The sequence below is a fragment of the Gracilinanus agilis genome, chromosome 2, assembly GCF_016433145.1.
Source record: "Gracilinanus agilis isolate LMUSP501 chromosome 2, AgileGrace, whole genome shotgun sequence".
Taxonomy (NCBI): Eukaryota; Metazoa; Chordata; class Mammalia; order Didelphimorphia; family Didelphidae; genus Gracilinanus; species Gracilinanus agilis.
The window spans coordinates 150118279-150145487 of record NC_058131.1 but is presented as its reverse complement, the minus strand read 5'-3'; the positions used below and the strand labels follow the sequence as shown (position 1 = coordinate 150145487).

At 36.2% G+C, this 27209-nt stretch overlaps 1 protein-coding gene across 1 annotated transcript in view; it reads left to right on the top strand.

The window, feature by feature from the left end:
* Positions 1 to 27209, top strand: part of MERTK (MER proto-oncogene, tyrosine kinase) — a 122313-nt gene that overhangs the window by 87916 nt on the left and 7188 nt on the right. The window contains exons 9-16 of the mRNA XM_044659507.1: positions 4962 to 5112; positions 8338 to 8491; positions 11675 to 11760; positions 15346 to 15441; positions 16612 to 16692; positions 18531 to 18623; positions 21916 to 22034; positions 25955 to 26064. Of these exons, the coding sequence (XP_044515442.1) occupies positions 4962 to 5112; positions 8338 to 8491; positions 11675 to 11760; positions 15346 to 15441; positions 16612 to 16692; positions 18531 to 18623; positions 21916 to 22034; positions 25955 to 26064 (890 nt within the window). The remainder of the gene's footprint in view (positions 1 to 4961; positions 5113 to 8337; positions 8492 to 11674; positions 11761 to 15345; positions 15442 to 16611; positions 16693 to 18530; positions 18624 to 21915; positions 22035 to 25954; positions 26065 to 27209) is intronic.

The window sequence follows — 27209 nt, the reverse complement described above, 5'->3', positions numbered from 1 at the left end:
TAGTCTTATTCTCTTCTTAGGTCCAGTTCTCTTTCCCCATCAGAGTACTTCTGAATATCTCTATCTATAGATTTCTATGCATAGTATAAAGATTAAATTAAGACTAAATAAAGAGCTTTGAAAATATAGTCTCGTACTATTTGTGTAACTGTCTCATTTCTGAAAAGCTGTACATAAGTCAGAGTAATTTCTTTTTTTAAAGGTATTTTTAAAGTAATAAAGGGGGTGGCTATTTATTAAAAGGAATTTTCTGGTGAATGTTGCTATTTCTATCATAAGATGGTCATTTCTACTGAAATATGTACTGTTTGTCTTATTAAATATCACACTGCAAGCAGTTAATGGCGGTTCCATCTCTGTCAGTGCAATAGAGAATGAGAATATTTCCAAAACCCTCCAAAGGTACAAGCACAACTGAATTAATTTTGGCTCCCTGGCAAGGTAGTAAAGTTATGTTTTATAGATTAGGGCCAAGAGACTAAAATGGAAAAATAATTTGCTTTGGTTTTCATAATGAATGACATCAAAGGATATCAAATGATATCAAAGGAGAAAACTTTAATTTCCCTCTTTATTCCCAACCTACTCTTTAATCTCTTTGTATTATTCCTTCCAAAAAAATTCAAATTTAAAAACCTTATACTTTTATTAGGATTTTGGTTCCTTTATCAAATGAGAGACAACACGTATTGAATTCAAATAGAAAGTGAGGTCATTAATCCATACATATGGTTCTATAGACCACATAGTGGCTTCATTTTTAAATGGAATGTTATCTGTGTTTTGTTGTATTTTTATTTTCTTTGTTAAATATATCACAATGACATTTTGATCTGGTTCTGCCTGCATTTGGGAGTGTTGCAGGCTGCATGTGTTTGACTCCTTTAGTGTAGTAGAATACACATTGAATTTGGTGTCAATGGTCCAAAACTTGTCTTGGATACTTACTAGCTGTATGATATGAGCAAGTCTTTTAACCTTTTCAATCCTCTGTTTCCTTAGATAGTAATTAGTACCATTTATCACAGAGGGATGTTGGGAAGAGAGGTTGTGTGGTCCACTGGATAGAACTCTGACTTTGGAATTAGACAATGTGGCTCCATATCTCACCATGTTTACTTCCTTCCTTGGTCAAGTCATCTCTTGCTTGGTTTCAATTTTCCCATCTGTAAAACAAGGAAGTTGGATTAGATATCCTCTGGGATCACTTTCAGCTCTCAATCTAGCATCCTAGGAAGATGCCCTATACCTAAAGTCCTATGGAAATGTGAGTTATTGTATTGAAAGAGTATTTCAACAAAAAATAGTAGAAAACATTTATTAAGTTTCAACTACGTACTGAGTACTTTGCTAGGAGCTCAGGAAGAAACAAAGATAAAGGAATTGATGATCTAACAGGAGAGGGAAATAGATATAGTTATCATTTTAAAACAGAGCTGCTAAGAGGCTCATGGTTCAAGTAGGTTCTGAGGTGGTTCCATCGCAGCTGTGCCCCGATTTCCTCTTGCTATTTACTGATTTCCCTCATAGACAATGCATTGTACTGTCATCATATATGCTGAGATTAGTGAACAGATGGAAGGGAGTTTACTGTATTCCTCACCAGTCAGCCATGTCTATTGTATAATATTTCAAAAAATAGTTGTTTTCCACCAGTAAGATGCAAAATAGCACTAGTCATTTTCTCAGCTGCTTGGCTGACTAAGTTCAGGCTCAAGAAGTGACAGTGTGTGTTTGGAGGAAAAAAAAGAATGACTGTACTTAATGATATTTTTCCTGAAAAAATTAAAATACAGAATGACCAGTCAACCTATGAATCCTTTGTTTATAAAGCTTCTTGGCAGTGTTTCAGAAAAGCTCATGTAGAACTCAAATGCAGGGAATCTTAGGGAAACAAATCTTGGAGGCAGCAGGAAATGGTAGAAGGAGCCCTGGGTTTGGAATCAAAGAACGTGGGTTTGAATTTTGGCTCTGCTGCACTCATATGACTTTGGGCAAGATGCTTAACCTTGCTGGGTGAATTCAACAACATGAATGCTTAGATCCCTTCCATTTCTATATCTTATGATATATTCTTCCTCTCTCTCTCTCTCTCTCTCTCTCTCTCTCTCTCTCTCTCTCTCTCTCTCTCTCTCTCCCCCTTCCCTTCCTTCCCTCCCTTCTTTGTCTCTCTCTGTCTCTCTGTCTCTTTCTCCTTCTCTCTCTCTCTCTCCCCTTCTCCCTCTCTCTCCTCCTCCCTCCCTAACCTTATGTCTTAGAATTAATACTAATTCTAAAGCAGGAAAACAATAAGGGCTAGGCAATTGGGATTAAGTGATTTGCCCAGAGTCATATCTAGGATGTGTCCGAGGCCAGATTTGAACCCAGGTTTTCTCAACTCCCGGCCTGGTTTTCTACCTATTGTACTACTTAGTTGCCCTGGCTTGCACTTGAATCTGATGGCTTAGTCCTTTCAGCTGTCCTGACAGCCTCATCTATTTTCTATATATGTACATGTTGTTTATATATGTACATTTTCTACATTTGTACATGTTGTCTCCTCATGTTAAACTATAAGACTTTCGAAGCATAGGCACGGTTTTTGCATTTGTCTTTGTGTCTTAGTAACTAATACAGTGTCTGAGGAATAGAACTTCAATTTAATTTAATGCAGCAAACATTTATTAAGCAATTACTATGTGCCAAGCACTATGCTAACCACTGGGGATACAAATAAGAAAAAGATAGCCTTTATCCTCAAGGAGCTTATAGCCTCATGGGAGAAGACAGCACACAAAAGGAAGCTGAAAAGGTGGGAGACAGGGAGTACCTGATGGAGAGGGGGATGTTGTTTCAAGGAATCAAAACCAAGCAGAGTTTTTGATAGAAAGTGGAAAGTTACCTGGAAACTTCTGAGTCCTTTATAAAGGAAGGCTTTCAGAAGTATTTATTGCTCTGCCCTCCAGCCCCCCAGTCTGAGGGAAGAGGTTACTAAGGGAGCCAAGAAGGTACTGAGTCAATCAGCATGGAGATGAGATTTCAGGTGGTCACCTTATCCTGCTGGAGCCTTGATGTCCTTTGGCATCAGCCAAGCAAAGCCTGTAATGGAAAATGGAGAGCAGCTGTAATTGTTTAATAAATGCTTTTTGATTTGATTGATTATCAGGGGATACTAGAAATGTTTCTATGAATTTGCCTAGGCACAATGGAAAGAATGCTGGATCTGCAGTCTGGAAGATTTGAATTTAAAATTGGCCTTAGATACTTCCTAGCAATGTGACCCCTGGAGAAATCACTTAACTGCTATCTGCCTCAGTTTCCTCAACTGTAAAAAGGGGCATAATAATAGCACCTATCTCTCAGGGTTGTTCAAGAACCAATATTTGTAAAGTGCTTAGTTAGCATAGTGCCTGATACATAGATTGGTAGTATTTTTTTAATTGAAAATCCTTACCTCCTGTTTTAGAATAGCTACTATCAGTTCCAAAGCAGAAGAGTGGTAAGGGCCAGTCATTTGTGGTTAAGTGACTTGCCCAGGGTCACACGCCTAGGAAGTGTCTGAGGCAGAGTTTATATTCAAATCTTCTTGACTGCAGACCAGCACTCTATCCACCAAGCAACCTAGTTGCCTCAGCAATATCTTAATATAAGCTCAAAGCCCTTTGAGGTAAGAAAAATGAGAATGTATCTAAAATGACACTTCTTTTAGTAACCTTTCTGGGTTGTACCGTTTTGTTTCCTGATGATTCCTGCCAGGTCAGAATTAGAAAAAACTCTGGCTTACTGGCACATATTCTCCCTTGGCCATGAATAATGTGATTGTCCCTTCCTTATAGATGGGGCTTGACTCCACCCTGCAAAATTACCAGGACGAGTGACTGGCACAAGACTGAAGGGCATAAGAATATGAGTGTCACGGAAACACTTGGTTTGGGTTGGGTTTCAGCAGCCTCTGATGCTGTCAGCTGGGTACACTAATTATTACTTACTCCTTAGAAAAAGAAATGACTCCCCTTTGTAGAGTGAAGTCAGGGATTCTATATCCAGAATCCAGGGCTTCTATATCCAGTGGAAAGTTCTGTTTTGTGATTAACTTTGCATTTGGGTGGAAAAAAAGTTTTCCCTGTTTTATTCTCACAGAACATTCTCCTGAAAAGGTTAGCCTCTGATTCCCACTGTACCTCAACTGTATCAAAGATTGTATAGAAGAACGATTGAAGTGAAATGTGAAAGAAAGGAAAAGAAGGGAGTGGCTGGAGCTAGAGAGATGGAGAGATAAAGAGAGAGAAAGAAAGACCTTATGGCAATCATTTCAGTTTTGCTGAGTTTTGAGGAAAGGCAACTAACTAGGTATAATGAGTGGAGCACAAGTATCAAAGGACCTGGATTCAAACTCATGTATTCTTATTTTTACTTTCTTGTGTGATATTAACAAACCACTCATTCTACACACACACACACACACACACACACACACACACACACACACACACACCTTCTTATCTGTAAAATGGGGGAATAGGACTAGAATCTAGTCACTCGGTGAACTTTAAGGTCCCATAAAGGTCTCAATCCTATGAATCCCTTATATTTTAGAAATTCATTATTGCTTCAAAAATATGACCTTAGTGCATGTCGTGGTAAAATTTTATTTCTAAAAATCGAGGAGAAAGAAAGCCTGCTTATGTAATCTTTATAGTGTTGTTTTTTAGAAAGCAAGAAAAGATGATAGTCCTATTTATAACATGAGGTAGTGGAAAAAACCCTAGATTTGCAATCAAAGTCCTGGGTTCACATTATGGTTCTGTAACTTTACTACCTTTGTGACCTTGGAAAGTCACATAACTTTGCTTGCTCTTATTTTTCTCAACTAAAAAATGATGAGCTTGGACCTAATGGTCTAAATCTGTGCAACTACAGTTTTTTAAAGGTACAGTTGGCTGTATCAGTATTTTGATGATTTTTGTCTCTGTTCCCAGCAGGAATATTCTGAAGAAGTGGACCAGAATGACAGCTTTGCTCTTCTTCCTGTGTTAGCTACTAATATTACATGTACAGTGAGGATTGCTGTTGTCACTAAGGGAGGAATTGGGCCTTTCAGTGACCCGGTGGATGTGTTCATTCCAGCTAATGGTAAGACTTAATATCCTTATTTGCTGCCAGAAAGTAGTTGTCAGGTGGTGACCAGATTGTCATTAAATACATTATGGGAGGAGGGAATGATTTAAGACTGATGTCAGAGTCAAAGTACATTTTTTTGCAATCATAAAATCACTTGGTTTTCCTAGTTATAAAGTATCTCATCACATGCTTTTAAATGGCCCCTGGTTGTTCTGAAAGTCTTACGGAAGTATATAGTTCATTAGGAAGATAAGTGCTTTGAAGATAGAAAATTTGGCTTTACTCCTTGGATTTTCTAATTCCCTGGGGTGGAGAAAAGTACTTCTGGAGATCATTGAATATTAACTTGCTAAACCAGTATTATGGGGATTGGCAGGATCTTTTAGTTCAGCAGAAAAGAGAAAGACTCATCTAATATTTATCTTTGGGCTTGATTTTGAAATACCACTTGACACTTCAATCCATTTCTACTTCCAATATTACTGTTGGAAAGGCCAAATGGCCTTAATGTGATACTCTCCATAAACAAGTAGATGTGAAAATGGTATTCTCAGGACTGGACTCTCCAAAGTGCTCCTGGCTTACAGATTCAAAATCCTGGTCCTATGCAGTGCTTTTGGTACCTTGTTTTTTATTCTTCTGGCGTGGAGTCTTAACATTGCATCAGGTGACCTAGTACACAGCCTCTGATTTCACAGTCTAATGGAACCACTTTTGTTCTGACTTTGGCCCATCTTGGACTTGTCTAAATATCCTGGCATAAAGGGCTATTGTTGTCGTGTTGTATTTGTGTGTGTTGTGCAGGTTGGTGTAATGTCAGTCAGCCAACAAGCATGGATTAAACATAGACCACATGCCAGGAATTCTGTTAAGGGGATGTAAAGATTAAAATGGAGCAGGTTCTTCCCTCAAGTCACTCATGTTTTATTGGGGAGTGGGTTAGGGTGGGGTATCTTTTTCTGCTGCTGCTGTTTGCTTATAAAAGTGGCCTATGTATCCAATTGCAGGCATAGTCTAGGAATAGAGGCCTGAATTAACCAGCCCTTTATAGAGAAATAAGAACAAAGGGGGCCTACCCATTCTTTCCACTTAAACTTTGCTCTTAGGGTTAGAATAGGATCTTTTCACAGGTTTTAGATTCTGGGGAAGGTTAGTAATTAAATTCAGTTTAATCTAATTCAACAGAAATTAAGCACCAACTGCCATCACCTGTACAAAGCGATTTACAGAAAAGGAGAACAAAAGCATAACAAATGAGACATTAGAAAAAGCCTCATATATTGGAAGAGACAGAGGGGAGGGAGGGTGAGAGAGAAAGGGGGCAAAAGGGGGAAGGGAGAGAGATTCAACATATGGGGAACAGCCTATTCACTTTGCTAAGATGTGCAAATAAATGGAAGATAAGTATAATAATGATAGCAAGGAAGCTAGTTTGTTTGGAGAATAGTGTGTGTGTGGGGATAATAATAAGTATGGAAAGATAGGGCATAAAGGTTAGCTGTGTTTCCCAGTGGTTAGAACACCAGACCTGGAGTCAGCAAAACCTGAGTTCAAATCCATCCTCAGATGCTGATTAGGTGTATGTCCCTGGGCAAGTCATTTAACCTTGTTTGCCTCATTTTCCTCACCTGAGAAAACACCAAATGACATCACTATGAGTGATACATGATTGAAAATGATATAGTAACAACAACAATGGAAAGATAGGTTACATCTAGAAAGTGTGAGGGCTTTAAAAGATGAACAAAAGAGTTTTTATTTTACCCTAGAAGCAATAGGGAGCCACTGAAGTATGAGAGTGATGTGGCAAGACCTGTGTTTTAGAAGTACCAGTTTCATAGTTCTGGATGGATTGGAGGTGGGCAGGATTGGATACAGGGAGACCAGTAAAGAGGCTATTTCAGTAACATATGGGAAAGGTGGTGAGGGTCTAAACTAAGGAGTGGTGATCATGTAAGTACATCCCCTTCTTTAAGGGGATGGATGTGAGAGATGTTGTAGAGTTCTAAGAAACAAAGTCTTGATAACTAATGTGATATGAGTGGTGGAAGATGGTGGAGAGTTGAGGATGATTCTAAGGCTGTGAATCTAGGTAAACAAAAGGATGATAATAGTCTCAGTGGAATTATAGAAGTAAAGAAGATTGATAGATTTGGGGGTGTGTGAAGTGGGAGGTAATTTTTCAAGTTTTATGAAAAATCCATTTAATTTGAGAAAAGTTGTATACATAGAGAAGGGAAGGAATATGTGTCTATGAAATAGAAATATCACGTCTTGGACTTCTCTTAAAGGAACATTGGCGGGGGCAGCTAGGTGGCTCAGTAGACTGAGAGCCACTACTAGAGATGAAGTCCTGGGTTCAAAATTGTCTCAGACATTTACTAGCTGTGTGACCCTAGGCAACCCACTTAACCTGCTTTTGCCTAGCTCTTACTGCTCTTCTGCCTTGGAACCAATACACAGTATTGATTCTTAGGTGGAAGGTAAGGGTTTAAAAAAAAAAAACAAAAGAGAGATAGGCTGACCAGGTACAGATTTACTTATATGAAGTCCAAGAAGATAAGAGCTCTTATCTATATCACATATAGTAAATGCCTTTCTCTGAAGTTTACAAAGTTTTAAAGTTATTTCAGATCATTTTTGTGTGATAAAGTGAATAAATTCATCAAAACCTTAGCACTGTTTGATGTTTGTTTTTCCTTTCTGTTATTACTACAAACCAAGAGAATAGAAGACATGAAAAACTCTTAGTTTTCAATATGAAAAAGTGTGGGCAATCCAATTTTTTGTTGGTGGAAAAAAAAAACTGTGATCAAGACAAAAACCTACAAAATTTGAGAAGGAATCTCCAAGGCTGCTGAAACCTTGATCCTACTTGATCCAGAATCCCTTCTATAATATATCTGACAAGTGATCATGTAGCTTGAACACTTCTTGTGAGGAAGAACCCACTATCTCTAGGGAGATCCCATTTCATTCTTGGATACCTTGAATTGTTTGAAAGTTTTTCTCGCACCAAGCCTAAATCTCCTTCTTTGCAACTTTCACTGGTTTTGTTTCTGATCTCTGAGACCAAACAACAAGACCATTCCTTCTTATATTAATTACCAGCAACCTTTGAAAGGATGAAAATGTAGGAGTGAAGAGAGAGCAGCACTAAACTGTTACTTCTTATTTGGTTAAAATTCTAAGAGTATTTTTGGTTTTTAATTTGAAAATGACTTTTTTCCCTCCTAGGCATAATAGACTTGGCTCCTTCTTCAACTCCAGCACCAGGGAATACAGACCCAATCATAATTATTCTTGGATGCCTTTGTGGAATTATTCTTATTGGACTAATTCTTTATATATCTCTAGCTATTAGAAAGAGATTACAAGAAACAAAATTTGGGTAAGTCAAAGAACTATAATTAGCATTAAAACAAATAATATTACATCTTTTTTAAATCAAATTTTATTTTTTTAGTCATCAAAAAATTCATCTTTTCTGCCTCTCATTCCCTTTCTCCCTCCAATTTTGAAATAAAAGAATACTACATATTAGCACTTTTCTGATTAGTCATTTTGATATGCTCCTACTTTCAGTCCAATTAGATTGAGCCAAAACCATTCTGTAGTAAATGGTATAGTAACCTTTAGGATGACCAGTCTACCAAATCATACAATTTTCTTAGTTAGGCAGATTCTCAAATATTAACTTTTTTGTGGTTCACTACAGTTGATTTTGGCAGAAATCCAAGGCTAAGAATCACTCTCAGAGATAGTTAATAATACCAATTCAATTTAATAATCTAAAACCCAATTAATATTTCTTCAACTAGAAATCATGCAAAAATATCTTTAGTATAAGTGTTTACTTATGTATAATTATATGTAAAGATCTTAAATGTTAAATTATCTGGTTACAAAAACTATACTTTACTGTAGAGATCCCAAACTTTTTCCTGATGAGAACCTACTTAAAAAAATGTTTTCCACTAAATCTTACGATCACTAATAATGGAGAAGAGTATTAATCAATTACAGTCAGTTATGGGGGACCCAAATTCATTTCCCATCACCTGTGGATGTATTGCCAGACAAATTCTCTTCTTTGGCATGACCTCCTCCTGCAATTCCTCAAAACTTTGGGGAATGGGAAGTGGTGGTGGCATTTGACCTGCCCTGCTCATTGAATATGATTTAGATACTAACTAGTAGCTTTTGGTTATCCCATTTGAGAACCCCCGATTTGTAAGTATCACACTTCAACATGTGAACAACAAATCTGTAGTTTGAAAAAGTGAACGGATCTTTTTCTCAGATGGGTGATTTAGCTGAAATGTCTCCCTGGTGTTTTCAGTTGTTTGGTTCTTAACTGCTTTGAGTATTTTTTGTTCTTTCTCCATATCGTCAAGTAATATTCAGAAGACCCAAAGGCTGCAAATATGGTATAGAAGAAAAAACTGGATTAGAAATTGTGAGATATAGCTTCTAGTTTCCAGCTTGCCACTCATTGACCCTTGGGCAGGCTGCAACCACTTGGCTTTGGTTTCTGCATCTGTAAAATGAAAAGGTTGTACTGCAAGATCTGTGAAGTCCTCTTAACTCTAAAATCAATGTGTTTAAAACTTTTGGACTTTAAAGCAATTCAAAAAGATATGTTAAGTGCTTACCATTTGCAAAGTATCTTGCTATATACTTGAGGATACAAAGAGATAACAAAAAAAAAACAGACCCTGCTTTCAAGGGCCATTCTGCTTGAGGGGTCCAGCATTGATTTGGACAACCCTTAAAAATGTGTAGTTAAACAAAACATTTTATTCCAACTAGGCAGAAATTCCTAGGTTAGCATCATAGCAGGTATCTGATATGTAGAAGTAGTATTTCTCATTTTGTGATAATTGGATTTTTTTGAGGGCACTTAGAATGGATGATCAGTAAATGCAAACCCAAAGAAATAAAAGATAAAATCACTCTTACGCATAGAAGACACTCAGAAAAATGCTAATTGAATGACTGGCGGTTTCTAATGGCTTTAGTCAAGGGCTTCAATTGCTGCTAAAGGCTAGACTCCCCTTTCCAGTAATCTCACAAGTACCTCCCTAATTCTTTCACTTGCTACCCTTTCCACTTCTATTTTCTTCCTCCTTTCAGAAGGAAATTTGACGTCTTCTTGACCCATAAAATTCCTCTAATCCAGGGATTCATGGACCCTGTGGCAGCCTGGCGAAACCTTCTTGGAATAATATTTTATTGCTTATACTCACAACACAATGAAATGCTAAGTTTCAGTTAGGAATTAATGAAAATAAAGGTTTATTTTCCCCCCTACCTAAGTTCATTTACCTCCTGAAATCTATCTATGGCAAGCAGGCAAAAAAAAAAAGTCAGATATTTACTATATGCCAGACATTGAGCCAAATGATAGAGGCAGGGAGAAGGGAAGGAAGTCTGTAGATCTAGTTTTAAAACTCTAGCTCTACAGTAATCATCATACATATTTTTTAAACTTTAGAAGTAAAATCTAACTGAGATCTTATTGAGTCATGGGAGCCCCTTGGCAAAGCATCAACATTTTTTTACTATTTTAGTCTGCAGGAACAAATTACCAAAAATATTAGTAGATGCAGAAGGAACAAGCTTTCAGGGAAGGGGTGTTACTCTTTGCCTAGCCAAGATTTTTGACCTGACCAATGGCTCTCCAACATTTTTGGATTCTGGAATTCAAGTTATTTGAATATTGCATTGCAAACTTGGAAAGGCAGTGGAAAGAAAAAAAAGAAAAACTTCATAAAATGAAAATACAGTTTATCTTTGGGAGGAGGGGTTCTTTTAAAACAAGAGTTCTTAACTTGGAATACCTAAATTAAGTTTGAAATTTTTATATACATTTGAATTTTTGATATCTATTTCCACATCCTAGGTTTCCTTTGTAATCCAGTGTACTTTTATTTTATTCATTTAATAACATTATTCTGCAATGAGATTCAAAAACTTCACCAAATTGTCAAAGGGGTCCATGCCACAAAAAGAAGACTATTCTCTTTTAAAAGAACAAGCTGATTAGCAACAGGTACAATTAGTGAAGTACTTGATTAAACAATGTATCACTGTTAAATCACTGTGTGATCCTGGACAAATCACTTAACCCTGTTTACCTCAGTTTCCTTATTTGATGGAGGAGGAAATTGCAAAACCGTATAGTATCTTTGCCAAGAAAATTGCAACTGGGGTCACAAAAAGTCAGATACAACTAAAAAATGACCAAGCAACAACATGTATCAAGTTCTGTGCTAAGTTGAGGATACAAAATACAAGGAAGCACAATAGTCTCTGCCCTCAAAGAGTTTACCATTCTAATAGGAGTAGACAAAAATAAATTGGAATTGGAAGAAAATTTTGAAAGTGAGTGTAGGCCTGATTCCAAGCAAAATAAGGCAAAAACTCGCCTGTCAGCTCCAGTGTTCCAGGGACTTTAGCTGATGGGTGGCACAGTAGTTAACATTAACATTTGCTCTCTGTTTTATGAATTCAGTTTTCCAAAAAGATTACCACAGATACATATTTACATCTTAATTTTTTTTTCATTTAGGAGTGCCTTCAGAGAAGAGGCTTCAGAATTGGTTGTAAATTATAAAGCAAAGAAGTCTTTCTCTCGACGAGCTATTGAACTTACCCGTAAGTTGACTGTTATTTCAATTCTCTTGAAAGACATTTAAATGGTTTTCTGACTGGCAATCCCACATCTGTTGGGGTCCTAAGAAGCACTAACTAAGTGGAAGAACAGATGTGAATAGTTTGATGAAGTAAATGAAAATAAAAAGCTAAGCTTGGAAGCAGGAAGACCTGAGTTTAGAACCTGATTCTGGCAATTGTTAGCTGTGTGATCATGAGGGAGACCATTCATTAGTCATTCTATGCTTCAGAGAATTTGCTAGAACTTTCAACATTTGAAATCTGTTGGTTGAGGTAGTTCATCACTGTGAATTTCAAGCTCTAAAAATCAAAATTAGTCAGAGAAAGACTTTATCATCCACCACTATTTTGGACATCCTTAAAGCTGGTTTATTCATAGGCTTAGATCTGGAGGGGATGGATTAATATATGTAGATTTGTAGTAGTTAGAAAACCAGAGCAGTAGAATGGAGCCCTCATACTGATAGCATTACAATAGCTGCTTTTAGAAGACCTGGTCAGATGTCAAATGTTCAAAAGAAAGGAGTAACCCCAAAGACTTAACCTTAAGCATTATTTGAAAAAGTTTGTTACCTGGTAACTGTCTTTCAAAGCCCATAAAGTGATTTGTTCTCTAGTGTCCTTTGTAAAAAATCATGTTTTCTTTTTTCCTAGACTTTAGATTGCCCTAATCAGATTAGAATTGCAGGGGAGGTAGGATTAACATGATCACAATGATTGTGAATTACTTCTGAAATAATGTAAAAGGAATCATACAAATGTTAAGATACTTTTAGGTTTCAGGAGAAAGGCTGTTACAATGCAGTGATGGGTATATAAGTAGACAGTCAAGTCATTTAGTTAACAAGCATTTATTAAGCTACCCACTATATTCCAGATTCTGCACTTCATGTAGGGCATAAAAAGAAAGACAAAAATGTGATTCTTATCCTTAAGGAATTCACATTCTAACAGGAAAGTTACTGTGAAAATAAATTAGATAGATAGATAGATAGATGGATGGATGACAGACAGACAGGCAAGCAGGCAGGGCAGGCTAGTGAGATAGCCCAGAAATTAGGTGACAAGGGCCTGCACTAATGTGCACTCTGCACTATTTGAGTGCAGAGAAGGTGATGTCTATGAGAGATGTGAGTGCAGAAATGACAAGACTTGACAACAGATTGGATATATGGGGTAAGGTAAAAGACTTAAGGATTTTACCAAATAGGGAAGTTTAGAAGTGAGGAGGGTTTGGGGAGAAAGATAAAAATCCTGCTTTGGATAAATTGAGTTTGAGATGTCTAAAAGGCAATTGATGCTTTGAACCTGGAACTCAGCAGACGCATTAAGGTTGGATATATAAATTTAGGAATCATTTGCATAGAGATGATAAATAAACTAGTGGTAGCTAATGAAATCATCAAATGAGATAGTTTTAAAAAAAAGGAAGAAAAGCAGTTCCAGGACAGAATCCTGGGGGGTATTCAGTTTATAGGTGTGACCTATGGAAGGATTCAACAAAGGAGATTGAGGAGTAGTCAGACAGATAGGAGTATAATCAGCGGAGAAGTGTTATGAAAACTTAGAGAGAAGAGAGTATCAAGGAGAAAAATGTGTTTGACAATGCCAGGGACTACAGAGAAGACAAGATATATGAAGATTAAGATAACAGCCATACATATAATTTTGGAGAGAGCAGCTTCTGTTGAAAGATGATATCACAAACCAAATATTAGAGGTTTATAGGAGAGAATAAGAAGAGAGGATATAGAAGCAATGAGGCAGATGTCAAGAGTAATCCAGGGTTGTATTTTGTCAAGGCACCTCAAACTCAACATTGTGAATGCAAGATTTGTTATCTTTCTCCCCAGATCATCTTTACTTCCAAAATCCCCTTTTGGCAAAATCCTTAAATCCTTGCTCTTATTTATCCCATATATATATCCATTCTGTTGCCACATCTTGTTGTTTTAACACTCACATCTGTCATATATATATATATATATATATATATATATACACACAAACATATATATATATCATCTTTTTGTCAGGGCAACAAGAAACGGACATGGAATCTGAGAGGAGAGGATTGTGAAATTAAAGTGATTCACTAAGGAGATGAAATAGAGAAGGGAAGAGAGAGTAGACAAAATAGAGGTGATGGTCTGTGATAGTACAAGAGGGATAGAAGACTTATAAGTCATTTTAAGGTTGAAGAGTAGAATTGGGAGTAGTAAAATATGGGAGGAGAATGAAAGATAAAAGATTTGTGATCAAATGAAGGCGTTTCACAGTCTTTGAACATTGGAAGTAGATCACTTTTGGGCGATGGCAAGATCCCTATGTATAGTGGAGATAAAGTGGAGGCATGATGGGATCACAGCTTCATAGCTAGAAGGAAGGGAACACGCATTTATTAAGTAACTACTTTGGCCTAGCACTTTCCAAATATTATCTGATAACTTCCCTAGTCAGATAGCTAGTAAGTGTCTGAGGTCAGATTTGAACTTGTCTTTCAGACTCCAAGTCCAGCTTTCTATCATAGCATCACTCAGCCATCTCCTAACTTTTAGAAGGGACCCAAAAAGTTATTTACTCCATCACCCTTTTTTCACCAATGAGGAAACTGAGGCTCCAAGTTACTTGTGCAGAGTCATGTAAGAAGTAAAAGCACATACCAAGTACTAGAGTACTCTTTTTTTGTATCTTTTTTATGCCACCAGAAAGCAAGCTCTTCCTAGGCAGGGATCATGTCTTCATTTATATCGGTAGTACTGTACTAAGCACCAGGCTTTTCCATCCCCCTTATAACTGTTTTGTCTCATCCCTGTAGAAACTGAGCACTTTGACAACAAAGACTACTTTGCATTTCTGTTTGCATTCTTCAAGTTTATCACAGTGCTCTCCCATAGGAAACACTTAAATGCTTTTTGATTCCGTGTCATTTCATATTAAATCCTTAACAAATACTTATTGATTGATCATAGCATATACTCAAGAAAGCCAAAAAGAAAATCTTCTCTTCATACCCACTTGCCCCCTGCTATGCTGTGGCCCAATATGTAGCAAATCTTTTATGGTCTTGGAGAATTCATGAATGGATTTTCCCATGGTAGTTAAATATCTGGCCAATTAGGCTGTTAGCATTAAGAAACTAACCTTTCCCCGTGTTCATCTGGGGCCTGAAGGAGGTTTATTCTATCATCCGAGCTGTAACAGAAACCACTGTAATAATTATCTTTAGCATTAACTCTGGGTCACAGTATCTATGTTATGGAAACTGTTAGCCCTTATCAGTCTTCGAAGCACTCTGCATCCTCTTTTGGTAGGGCTTTCTATTTCTTAATTTTTTCTGATTTGTCCTGTATGTATGTATTTTGCATATAGATATTTTCTCATGTTGTCTCCCTCTCTTATTTAAACTGTAAACTCCTTAAGAGTCTGGGCTGCCTTTGGCCTTTCTTTTTATACCCTAGCATGATGGTCGGCACATAGAAGGCTCTTAATGTTTGTTGAATGAACTGACTGATTGAAAAAAGATCCTCATGATGTTGTCAACCACTTCTTATGCTTCTCTTTCAGTGAGCAGTTTGGGGGTCAGTGAAGAATTACAGAATAAATTGGAAGATGTTGTCATTGATCGGAACCTCTTAACTCTTGGAAAAATTCTGGGAGAAGGTAACAATTTTGGAACCATTATTAAAATACAGAAAAATTACCCCAAGATTATTTTATGAATTTGAATAATGTGAAATGTCTCTGTGGGTATTTTTTGGATCATTTAAACTTAGAAACAATAAGGTTTATGAGGATGTTTGTTGTGAAGATCTGCTCTTTGAGAGTTGTTCATAAAACAGTATGTTTTAGTCCCCTGTAGAGAGAAACACAACTACTCTTGTGAGAGTGAATATCCAGAAACTCATCAGTCAAATATTAATGTGCTTTAGACTGAATTTTCTGATCCTTAAATATATAATTTCATTAGGAAATCTAGATACAGAAACACTTATTAGCTATGTGACCCTGGACAAGTCACTTCTAAGATTGTTTCTTCATCTACAAAATGGCAAAACTTTTTTAAAGACTCTAGTGCACTACAGAAATGCAAAAATCCCTTTCATGACAGTATTAGCCATCTTGTACAAATCTCTTTAATGTGTGGCTTAGAGCCTTAGACTAGAAGAGAGCAAGATTCTCTTTCTATTTCAATATTCAATATATCACTCTTTGTTGTTTTGGTTAAAGTTGAAGAAAGTCTAACCTTATACATGAATATAATAGGAAAAGGGAGGAATATCTTAATAGACAAATAACTTCTCAGTATTATTATGAAAATCGTTTGCTCTCACAAACCCCCTTAAAGGCCTCAGGCACCTCAGGGTTCCCCAGACCACCTGTTGAGAACTGACGTTCTAGTTCAAGTCCCAGAACTGCATTTATTGTCTGTATGAACTAAGGCAAATCTCTTTACATCTCTGAATTTCAGAATCTGTATCTATAAAATGAGGAAACTGAATGAGTTGATCATTAACTTGTCAGTTCCTTGAGGGAAAGGAGTATCTTCTACCTCTTTCTGCATGCCCAGTGCTTAGCCCAGTGCCTGGCACATAGTAGATAAAATTAAAAGTTTATTGACTGACTTAATTTTAGGGTCCTTTCCAGCTCTTACTCCTTATTCTTCTATTACTAAACATCCTATGTTTGGGCTACTGTGTTAACCTCTGCCTGGTATAAGCATGTTAATACTTTTAACCAAACTGGCAAAAATTACTTTGATGCTCTTAGGTCTCTTGTTTTTGTGGGGTAATTTCGCACAGGATTAATATAAACTGTTGCTTTCTTTTTTAGGAGAATTTGGGTCTGTAATGGAAGGAAATCTGAATGAACAGGATGGAACATCTCAGAAAGTAGCAGTAAAAACCATGAAGTGTAAGATCTCATTAGATTAATATAAGTACTATGGGCAGAGAGTGGTTTTTGTTATGTGTTTTATGGGAATATGTGCCATAAGGATTCCAACCTTAGGTGATGAGGCACTCCTACTTTGATCATATAAGTAAAAAAATCTGCTTGGAAGAACAAAGGAGAGGTAGGAGGAAGTTCTGCTGCTGGGGGAGAGATGGAGAAATGAGAGAAAGACTTTCAGGTGGCTTTGTCATTTCTTATGGAAAAGATTCTAGGTTTCTCCCTCTCACTGCCAAAAGCGTTTGGGTACTTGTTCAGGCCCAAGATTAACCTTTCAGCCAAATGGCTTTAGCATCCTGATAGCAATACTCTAATGCTTCAATGGATCCATGATCACATTTGTCTGGGTTTCCCTCTGATTAGAACCAACCCATACCTTCTCATTCTGTGTGTTTCTTCCTTATATTTTTCTACAAATCCTCCATCTTGATCTACCCAACACAGAATAGGTCTTCCTTTAGGTCTTTCAATATTTCTCACATACCATGATTACATTATGGTATTTCAAATTAGCAATACATTAGTAGTACATAATAAGATGGCATATTTTATTTTTTAAAATTTCATCAAGGCCCTTAAAGAAAATGAACTGTTAAGCCTGCTGTTACCCCTAGTAGTGGGCCCACTATTATTACCTTCACTCTTCTCTTTTTCAACTCATGGCTAATGTTCTGTGGTTTTGTTAATCAAACATGAAAGGAAACTTAAATTCTTTCAAAATTGGACTAGGCATTAATTGGGCATAAGAAGAACTGGAATGCAAGGGTAGTCTTTTGTGCTTATATATATCCTAGAAATTTATTACAACAATAAAAAAGGAAAGACTTATAAATTAGTAGCAAAATTTGCTTCTAATTGTGGCCATTTAAATAAACATGGACTTGGTCTGAAGTATTTATTAATCTCTCCTTTTCTTTTTATGATTTTTATTTTAGATTTGTGAACATACTCTCCATGTGCCTGCTTGCAAGCACCTTTGCATATTTCTTTTGCCCACTGGCATGGCTGAGGTTAACAGGGGGAAGAGTGGATAAAAAGGAGTAATAGATTATGGACAGAGCTGCTGACAAATTTATTGGCCATTATAGCTTTCTGAATGCCACTGCCAAGTTAATTTAATTTCCGAAAATGGGGAGAAAGCAAAAAATAGCTTTTTAGAATTGAATTCCTGACCCTTGAATAATACTTACTTATTTAACACAACATTTTTGGAATCCTCTCCATTCTTTAAGATCTTGTTCAAATGTTATCCTTTCCATAAAATTTTCTCTGATTTCTGTCCTCTCCTTACTCCCCAAGACAGATGGACACGATCCTTCCCCTCCTAAAGCTTCCTGGTACATGGTACCTTTACTACATAGTTGGTGCATTTCATTTTAGATTTACTTATTAAGTAAAGATGAGATATATTATAGGAAGGATTCTTTTTCAGGTTCAGGTTAGAACAGATGGCCACTGAGGTCCTTTCTAACCCTGAAAAAAATTCTGTGGAATAAAAAGAATTCTTTGTTTTTCATATATCTCATCTGCTCAAATAAGTGGTAAGTTTTTATGGATAAGGTATTATTGTCTTTATAGCTCTCTCATTGCCTACCATTATGTCTGTACATAGCATACATTCAACAAATGTTGGTTGAATTTATTGAATTATATCTTTAGCACAGCCAAAAAAAATAATATATTTATATAATAGGAAAAAGGCAAAGTGAATTTTAGGAAGGTAAAAAGTGCTTCTCCTCCCACCCTGTAACTAGATAAAATAACTCTGATCTCTAAATTTTTTCAACTCTTTTTTTTTCCAGTGGACAACTTTTCCCAGAGTGAGATAGAAGAATTTCTCAGTGAAGCAGCATGCATGAAAGACTTTGACCACCCCAATGTCATCACACTCCTAGGTACGCAGACCAGATGACAGAAATGTAGCCTGAAAAGAGGTAGTTCTACCAAAATATAATCACTGAAAGTAAACTCAGAGGAAGCATTTGATTTTAACAAAACTTCACAGCTTTTTCCCCCTCTGAGTTTCTCTGCAGCTTAGTTTTGTTGATATTTGAAGGCATAGACCAGATCATCCATTAGACTGAACTTCCTGAGGCCAGGGACTGCTTTTTTGCCTCTTTTTGTACTCCCAGTGTTTAACAGTGCCTGGCACCTAGTAGGTACTTAATAGTTTTTATTGATCAATTAGTATTGTGTTTGGTATAGGACATAATGAATTTTAAGAAAATTACTTGCTCACTTTCTTGAGTTCCTTAGATTTCACTTTTCCTGCTTTAGGCTACCTGACTAACATTGCCTCCCCATTAATCTGAATCTCTGGTCTCTGCTATTTCTTTGCTTGCTTTTGATCACTCTTGTTTTTCTCTCTTTCATTCTCTTCCTTTGCTTATCTCAGATGTCCCAGGTCTCCTTATGACATACTTATACTCCTGCTGCGTCTTACACTGACAGTAATAATGATCTTGAACTCCACCTCCTTGGGTTTGTTTTCTTATGTGAAACACTGAAGAAACATCACCTACTGAAAACTGACTAATCTAATACTGCTAGAGGTTAGTTTTTCACCACTGGGAACTTTGCTCTTATTTTTCTGGTGATGGAATTAGGACATTCAGGTCAACATGCTACACAGGATCAGCACAGTTGGGCACTAAAGTGGGGATTTCCCTAGACTGAGGTTTCACTTCTAGGTCTGATTATGCCACTGATGAACTGCATTGTTGGCATGGGAATGATTTATCCACAGTAGGTATTTTCTTCCCCCCCAAAATAGCATATGCCCTATGTACCAGAGCAATAGTTTGAAGGGAAATCAGATTCTATCAACAGAGCATTTGAGACCAAAATACTAAATATAGATAGAAAGAGTTATAAGTTTGTATTTATGTAACACTTTGTGGTTGACAGAGCAATCTTCTCAGAACTCTGTGAGGTAGGCAAAGGGAATGTTATCTCCACATAATTGATGAGTAGTGGAGGCACAAGGAGATTAAATAACTTTCCCATAGTTATAGCTATTGTTGTCAGAACTGAGGATCAGACTCATGTCTTCTGAGTTTAAGTCTGGGTTTTTTGAGGCACACTAGCCTATTTCCCATACTTTTTCCCAAGATGCCTGCTGAAGAAAAGGAAAATGTTTCAGATTATTTCCAGCTAAAGTTTACATTTTTCTTAAATGAGCAGTAAACTAATTTTCATATCCTAAGTACATATATCCTGAGACACTAGTAGTGGTAATCTGTGCCTGGTAGCTGGATGAAGCTGATTTACTATTAAAATTTAGCCACAAATAACCATGAAGTAATTCCCTGAGAGTTGGATCAATTGCTATTTTTATGAACTTGCAATTATCCAAACTGTAAATCAACTTTTGAAACCATATAAGTAGGAAATTTCCGCAGACATATCCTTAAAAAAAAAAGGCATAGGGAGAAGCTAGGTGGTTCAGTGGATTGGGAGCCAGGCCCAGAGATGGGAGGTCCTAGATTCAAATCTGGTCTCAGACACTTCCTAGTTGTGTGACCCTGGACAAGTCACTAGCCCTTACCACTCTTCTGCCTTTGAACCAATACATAGAAAGAGTTTTAAAAAAAGGCATATTGAAAACATTTAGTTCTATCTCCTTTGTGCAGTGGACTTTCACAAGAGGTAAAACATCCATTTACTCTTTTATCAAAACATAATGAATTTGTCTTGCCTGAGTTTTTTTTAATACCTGTCAGCCTTTAGTGGGAAGGCATAATAATGGCCATTCCATGAGGAAATGATTATGTGATAACAACTGGGAACCAATGATGAGCTTCTGCATTGGCAGTTTTCTATGTTATTGATCTTCATCTTTAAAATGCTTTGAGAAGTAATGGAGAAAAGTATTTGGGGATCTTTGAACAAAACATGTTTTATGTAGCTGGAAATATTGGTTCCCCCTATTGAAAACAATATTCTATTCCATTTGGGCATTTGAAAATATGTCCAAGTAATGTTTCACAATGAAAAAAACTGCTAATTATAAATAAATAGTTATCCACCAGAGACATCTGTGGGTATACTAAAAAAGGCACTGAATTCAGATTCTGAAGATCAGAGCCTGAATTTTGGTTCTATGGTTTCTTTCCTGTGTGCTCATGGGCAGGGCATTTAACCCCTCTGTTTCCAGTTTTTCTCTCTGTAAAATGGACTAATCCTTAACTCACTGGGTAGTTGGGAGGATAAATTGAGATAGTGCATGTAAAACTTCTAGTAAATTGTAAAGTACTGTAGAAACAGAAACTTATTTTTATTATTAATGATGTGTCAGAACCTAATTACTGTATGCTTAGCAATTTCAAAGTGTTTATAGGAAAGCTTTAATAGCATCTCTTATTAGGAGATCATGGCATAGGCTAACCATTTTTACAATGAGACTGCCTTTATGTAACATTTACATTTCAGGGATACAATATAATATATAACATATCTACCTTTTTTATTCTCGTCATGTCTTTGTGGTGTTTTTCATTGTCATTAATTTTCGGTACGTGAAACCAATTCATCAGTAAAAATTTAATGTCAGTATGGAGTACAACTGTCAATACTAATTTATGTTGAGAAGGGTGACATAGTAGATAGAACACTGACTTGGAATCAGGAAGACTTCAGTTCAAATTCCTCCAGTCGTTAACTATTAGTTTTGTGACCAAGAACAAGGTACCTCTCTGAGCCTCAGTTCTTTCATCTGTAAGACAGGGATAATAATACCTTCTAGGACTGATATATCTGTCAATCAACAAACACTTGCTATGAGCTAGGCAAAATGCTAAGTGCTAGGGATGCAGAGATGAGATACTGTTATATAAAGGGATCTGCAAACTTTATAACACTATACAAATGGCACTTATTATATTCATTATAGATACTTCCTATAAGAAACCCAGAGTTCCACATGGCAATATTGTTTATCAAATTAATTGATTGTCAGATACATAGATAAGATGGCAGCAATCTAGAAATTTTAAAAAAGAACTGGATGCTGTTTTCTTTCATATTCTGTGAATGGAATTTATATCCTATGAGCTCTTTAATGAGACTATTAGAAGGGAAACATGGCTTTACTTAAGCAATTATCTCTCAAGCATTTTTTTTTTCTGAGGTTGTATAACAAAGATGGATTTTATGATACTAATTTATCCTTTTCTTAAAAAAATTTAGGTGTTTGTTTAGAAATGAGTTCTCAGCGCATTCCAAAGCCAATGGTTATTCTACCCTTCATGAAATATGGTGATTTGCATACCTACCTGCTTTACTCTCGATTGGAAACAGGACCAAAGGTAATTATCAGATCTATGATCATTTAACCACCACATCATTCCTAAACAGTCATTCTCTACCCCTGGCCAAGAGTCTCTGACTCCTATATTTTATTTATTTATTTTTAAGATTATTCTTTAATTTATTCCAGTAACAAATTTACACATACATTTTCCATGGTTATATGATTCATATTGTCTCCCTCCCCTTTTCTCTCCCCCTTCCCAGAGTTGACAAGCAATTTCACTGGGTTATACATGTATTATCAAGCAAAACATATTTCTATTTTATTCATTTTTGTAAGAGTAATCTTTTAAAACCAAAACCCCAAATCTTATACCCAAATAAATAAATGATAAATCATATGTTTTCTTTTGCATTTCTACTCCCACAGTTCTTTCTCTTGATGTGGATAATGTTCTTTCTCATAAGTCCCTCAGGATTGTCCTGGATCTTTGCTTTGCTACTAGTAGTAAAGCTGATTATATTTGATCACTCCACAATGTTTCAGTTTCTGTATACAGTGTTCTCTTGGTTTTGCTCATTTCATTCCACACCTGACCACCTATGTTTTAAATGTTCAGAAATCCAGATATCATTCTCAGATAGCATTTTCTTAACTTAATGAAGATTCCTGTGTGTAGTCATGAAAATTATTATCCTCTGCTTCTAACTGTTAGGGTTAAGGGAGCATTCTGCAAAGCCTGAGATCAGTATTCAGAACTTCAGCTGAGCCACTGTAGAAAGTGCCAGGGTAGCAATAATAATTATAATAATTATGATAGCTGGAATAAATAGGACTCTAAAGTTTTCAAGGCAGTTTTCAGATACCATATTTTATCCTTACAGCAATCCTGGCAGGTGTGTGCTATTATTATCCCCATTTTACAGATGAAGAAACAGAGGTGAATAGAGGCTAAGTAACTTACCCAGGATCTCACAGCTAGTAAGAATATGAGGCTAGACTTGAAGTCAGGATTTCTCAACTCTGTGTTCAGAGCCTCTACCCATTATGCCACCCAGCTACCTCCAAGAAAGTGGCAAGTGATCTTCCCAAAGAAAGGAACACACCTCTCTTTTTTTCTCGATTTATCTTCTTAGGAGTGATGGGGTGATAATCCTTTTTTTCCCCCAAAAAAATTCTTTTATGTCTTCAAACCATGTAAGTCCTTAGATAAATATAGGAAACACACAAGATCCCAGAGTTTCTGAATATATATTATGTGAATTTCTTTCAGGGAATAAAGCATAATGGAACTAAGTTCTAAGTTAAATGATGCTCTCTTGTTAATGACCATAGTTCTTTGGTCCATTCAGATTCTGGGAATTTTGTGTGGAATACACTTCCTTCCAGGAAATGGAGAGTAAATAAAATAATATTTCCAGCCCTAATTCTCCCCCTGAGCTCAAACCTGACATTTCCATTCTTCTGCTAGATGTCTCCCTCTGGATGTCCTGTTGGTATACAAAAATACCATGTTACTTCTAACAGGAAAATATCCTTTCCCTCTCACATCTTCCACCCATCTTTCTGGATACTTTCTTTTACGTCTTTTCAAAGTGTATGGGTACTACAGTGCAGTATCATTACATTCAGGTTACCTTCCCTTGTTCTTACTAGAGGACAGACATTTTAGCATAACTCAATTGTTTTAGTTTTTCAAGTATTATTATTGAGACTATGTTTATGATTACTTTGAAAAGATATTAAATGAAATGATTATAACATTCTTCTTCTGAAAAATTAGTCAATAAAGAAAAGGCACATACCAATTGTATTTCTTGTGAGTTTTTTTACTGTTTACATCCGATTCTGAAAGGTAATCTTTAGGAAATTAAATGTCCAAAGTGTGCACTATAAATAAAAAAGACATTTATTCCTAATTAACTTGCAGTTTCCTAGCAACTCTATTGCACATGAGTAGATTAGATTTGAAGGCAATTTATAATAGATACAATATGTGACTGGCATGTAAGTTTAATTGGGCTATAAAAACTGTTCAGCTCCAGTCTGGCTTTGTGGGAAAAGTACTGACAAACATATGTTCTGTGGAAAAGAAAGTCATGGAAAATTAAGCTCCCCAGGGAGCATGTGGGTCACACATCATTAACCCTTGGATGGCTGAATGTTTTTGAATATGGATTCACTTCATTTGGATTTCAAGATGTGCCTTCAGCAACTCAGTAAATCCTCTGTTTCCAAATAGAAGGCTTTATTTAAATCAGCATCTGAAGAACCATACCACACAAAGGTTAGGTGGGTTTTAGGAGGACATCATGATCAAGTCATCACAGTTGTGATTATCTCTAAGGAAATAATCATAGCATTTTAGAGCTAGAAGGGACTTTAGGTGTTTGCGTGTGTGCCAAACCTTACATTAATATGATTTCTATAGCATAACCAAAGTGCTGAATTGCAGAACATAGCATTAGGATTCTTGGGGGAAGGAGATTTCTTAAGACCCTTTTATGTGTGTGCATGAAAGTCAAGTGTTCATATGTGGGGAGCTATTTTTGGGGTAACTACTTGATATTGCAGTCTCATGGTATTTGATGGTTTACTGGCCAGACAGCCTGTTAGTAACGAACTCTGTACTTAGTTAGGCTGGTCCTTGGAAAGCAAAACTAGTGTGTCCTTGGCACTGTACACAAAAGTCTTTCCACAGTAGTAAAAACCTGCCAGAACTTGTGTTCTGCTGGCATAACTTTTGAGACAGAAGCCAGGATTACCTCTAGGCCACAACGAGGTCTCAGAGTAGGACTTTGCTCAATTCTACACATATACTCAGACACACACACAGAATATGTGAGTATGTAATATAATAAATAATAAATATGTAACATAAGCATGTCATAAACACATCAGTATAACATATATTGTAAATATATGTTTATAAATACTTAATATGGCAGCATGTCTTAATATCAAAACACCAGAAAGAAAAGTTTATTTGATTCATAGATCCTACAAATAGTATTTTTATTCAATCAGCAGTCACTCAACTGAAAATAAGTTTTGGGATGGTTGGGGAATATTTGATACAGTATTGGGAATTGATACCAATGGGAATCCCAATTAAGATAGACTAGACATTTTTTTTTAAACCCTTACCTTCTGTCTTGGAGTCAATACATAGTATTGGTTCCAAGGCAGAAGAGTGGTAAGGGTAGGCAATGGGGGTCAAGTGACTTGCCCAGGGTCACACAGCTGGGAAGAGTCTAAGGCCAGATTTGAACCTAGGACCGCCCATCTCTAGGCCTGACTCCCAATCCACTGAGCTACCCAGCTGCCCCCTAGACTAGACATTTTAACTTTTTTTTTTTTTCTTGGTTTCCTAATGCTAGTTTCTGGTAGCAACATTTTACTCTTTCTCTGGTAGGAAAGAAACTATTTTTCAACACATTTTAAAGCAAAACTAAAATGAAACCATATGGTTTCCAGACATATATAGTTAATTGGAAACAGTGTTGTTGTGAAGGTTCTCTGACTAGTGAACATCAGATAAGACTCCAAGGAAGCCAGGCAACTTCAAACTGGAAAAATACTGCATTCCATTGTGCATTCTACCAGTATTCTCTTTCTACTGGCTATTTGGTTACACAGTGACAATTCTATTTTGCCTTCCTATTTTATGAAGAGGAAAATCAAGTGGATATTTACTATGTCTTAATGATGACATGAAACTCCGAGGATTTTTTTTTAAACAAAGCTTGGATTTTTTGTTTTGTTTTTCTTAGGAAGTCATAACTATGATAACAATATTATGGAAGTTTAAAGTCCATCCTTTTAATTATTGTACTCTTTTGAAAAACAGATGCATATGCTAAACTTAATTTAGGCAGAATTGCGCAAGTTCTTGAGGAGATGGGGTTTTTACTTGTTTCTTAATGATAAACAAAGCTACACTATTTATTAATTCTTTATTTTTTGGTTCCTCAGCATGTACCCCTGCAGACCCTACTGAAATTCATGGTAGATATTGCATTGGGAATGGAGTATCTGAGCAACAGGAATTTTCTTCATCGAGATCTAGCTGCCCGAAATTGCATGTAAGAATTCTAGTATAGTCTTCATCTTTTAAACTCATTATATTTCTTTATGATTCTTCTATCATAAAAGAAGAGGAAATGGCTGTTCATTCCACTTAAAAGTTGGAAGGGAAAAAATCATTATGTAGGGGAAGAGCAATGTTTTGTGTGTTTCAAAGGACAGATAGCTCAGGTTACATTTTGTATAAGAGCTAGAATTGCAGCATCTAAGAGTTAGAAAGGAATCATCTTGTTTAGCCTATCCCTAAACAATATTTGTGAAAGGATCCTAGAACTAGGTTGTTTACATCTCTTTTTTTGTTTTTTTTTTTATTTTTAAATTTATTTGTTTAAAACATTAAAATATCCAGTTAACTCTATCCTTCCTTCCCTCCCCTCTCCCCATAAAAGAAGGCATACAAGTAATTCTTCAAACAACATTTTTGTTTCTGTATATACTGTTCTCTTGTTTCTGTTTGTTTCACTTTTCATAATTTATGTGGGGTTTTCCATATTTTCCCATGTATAATTTATTCATAATATATTCATAACTTAATGTAGGGCTTTCCAAGTTTTTCCAAAATTAACCTGCTTATCATTTTTTGTGTCATAGTAGTTTTCCATCACAATCATATGTCACAATTGTTTAGGCATTCTCCAGTTGATGAACATGCCCTAAATTTTCAATTCTTTGCAACCACAAAGAGAACTACTATAAACATTTAAAAATATATAAGTTCTTTTCTTTTTCCTCTGACCTCCTTTAAAAATAAACCTAATAGGGTATTACCGGGTCAAAGGTATACATAGTTTTATAATTCTTTGAGCATAATTCCAGATTACTCTCCAAAATGTTTGGGTCAATCCACAGTTCCACCAATAATGTATTAGTATCTGCATATTCCACATCCTTTCCAATATTTTTCATTTTGTCCTTTTATCAGGCTAGCTAATCTGATAAGTGTAAGATCATATCTTAGAATTGTTTTGATTTGTATTTCTCTAATCAGCGATTTAGAGTATTTCTTCATAGTTATATATGCCTTTAATTTCTTCATCTAAAAACTGTCTGTTCATATCTTTTGACCAGTCATCAATTGGGGGAATGATTCATATATTTGACAAAGTTCTCTATATGTTTTAGATATGTGAGCTCTAGCTGAAAA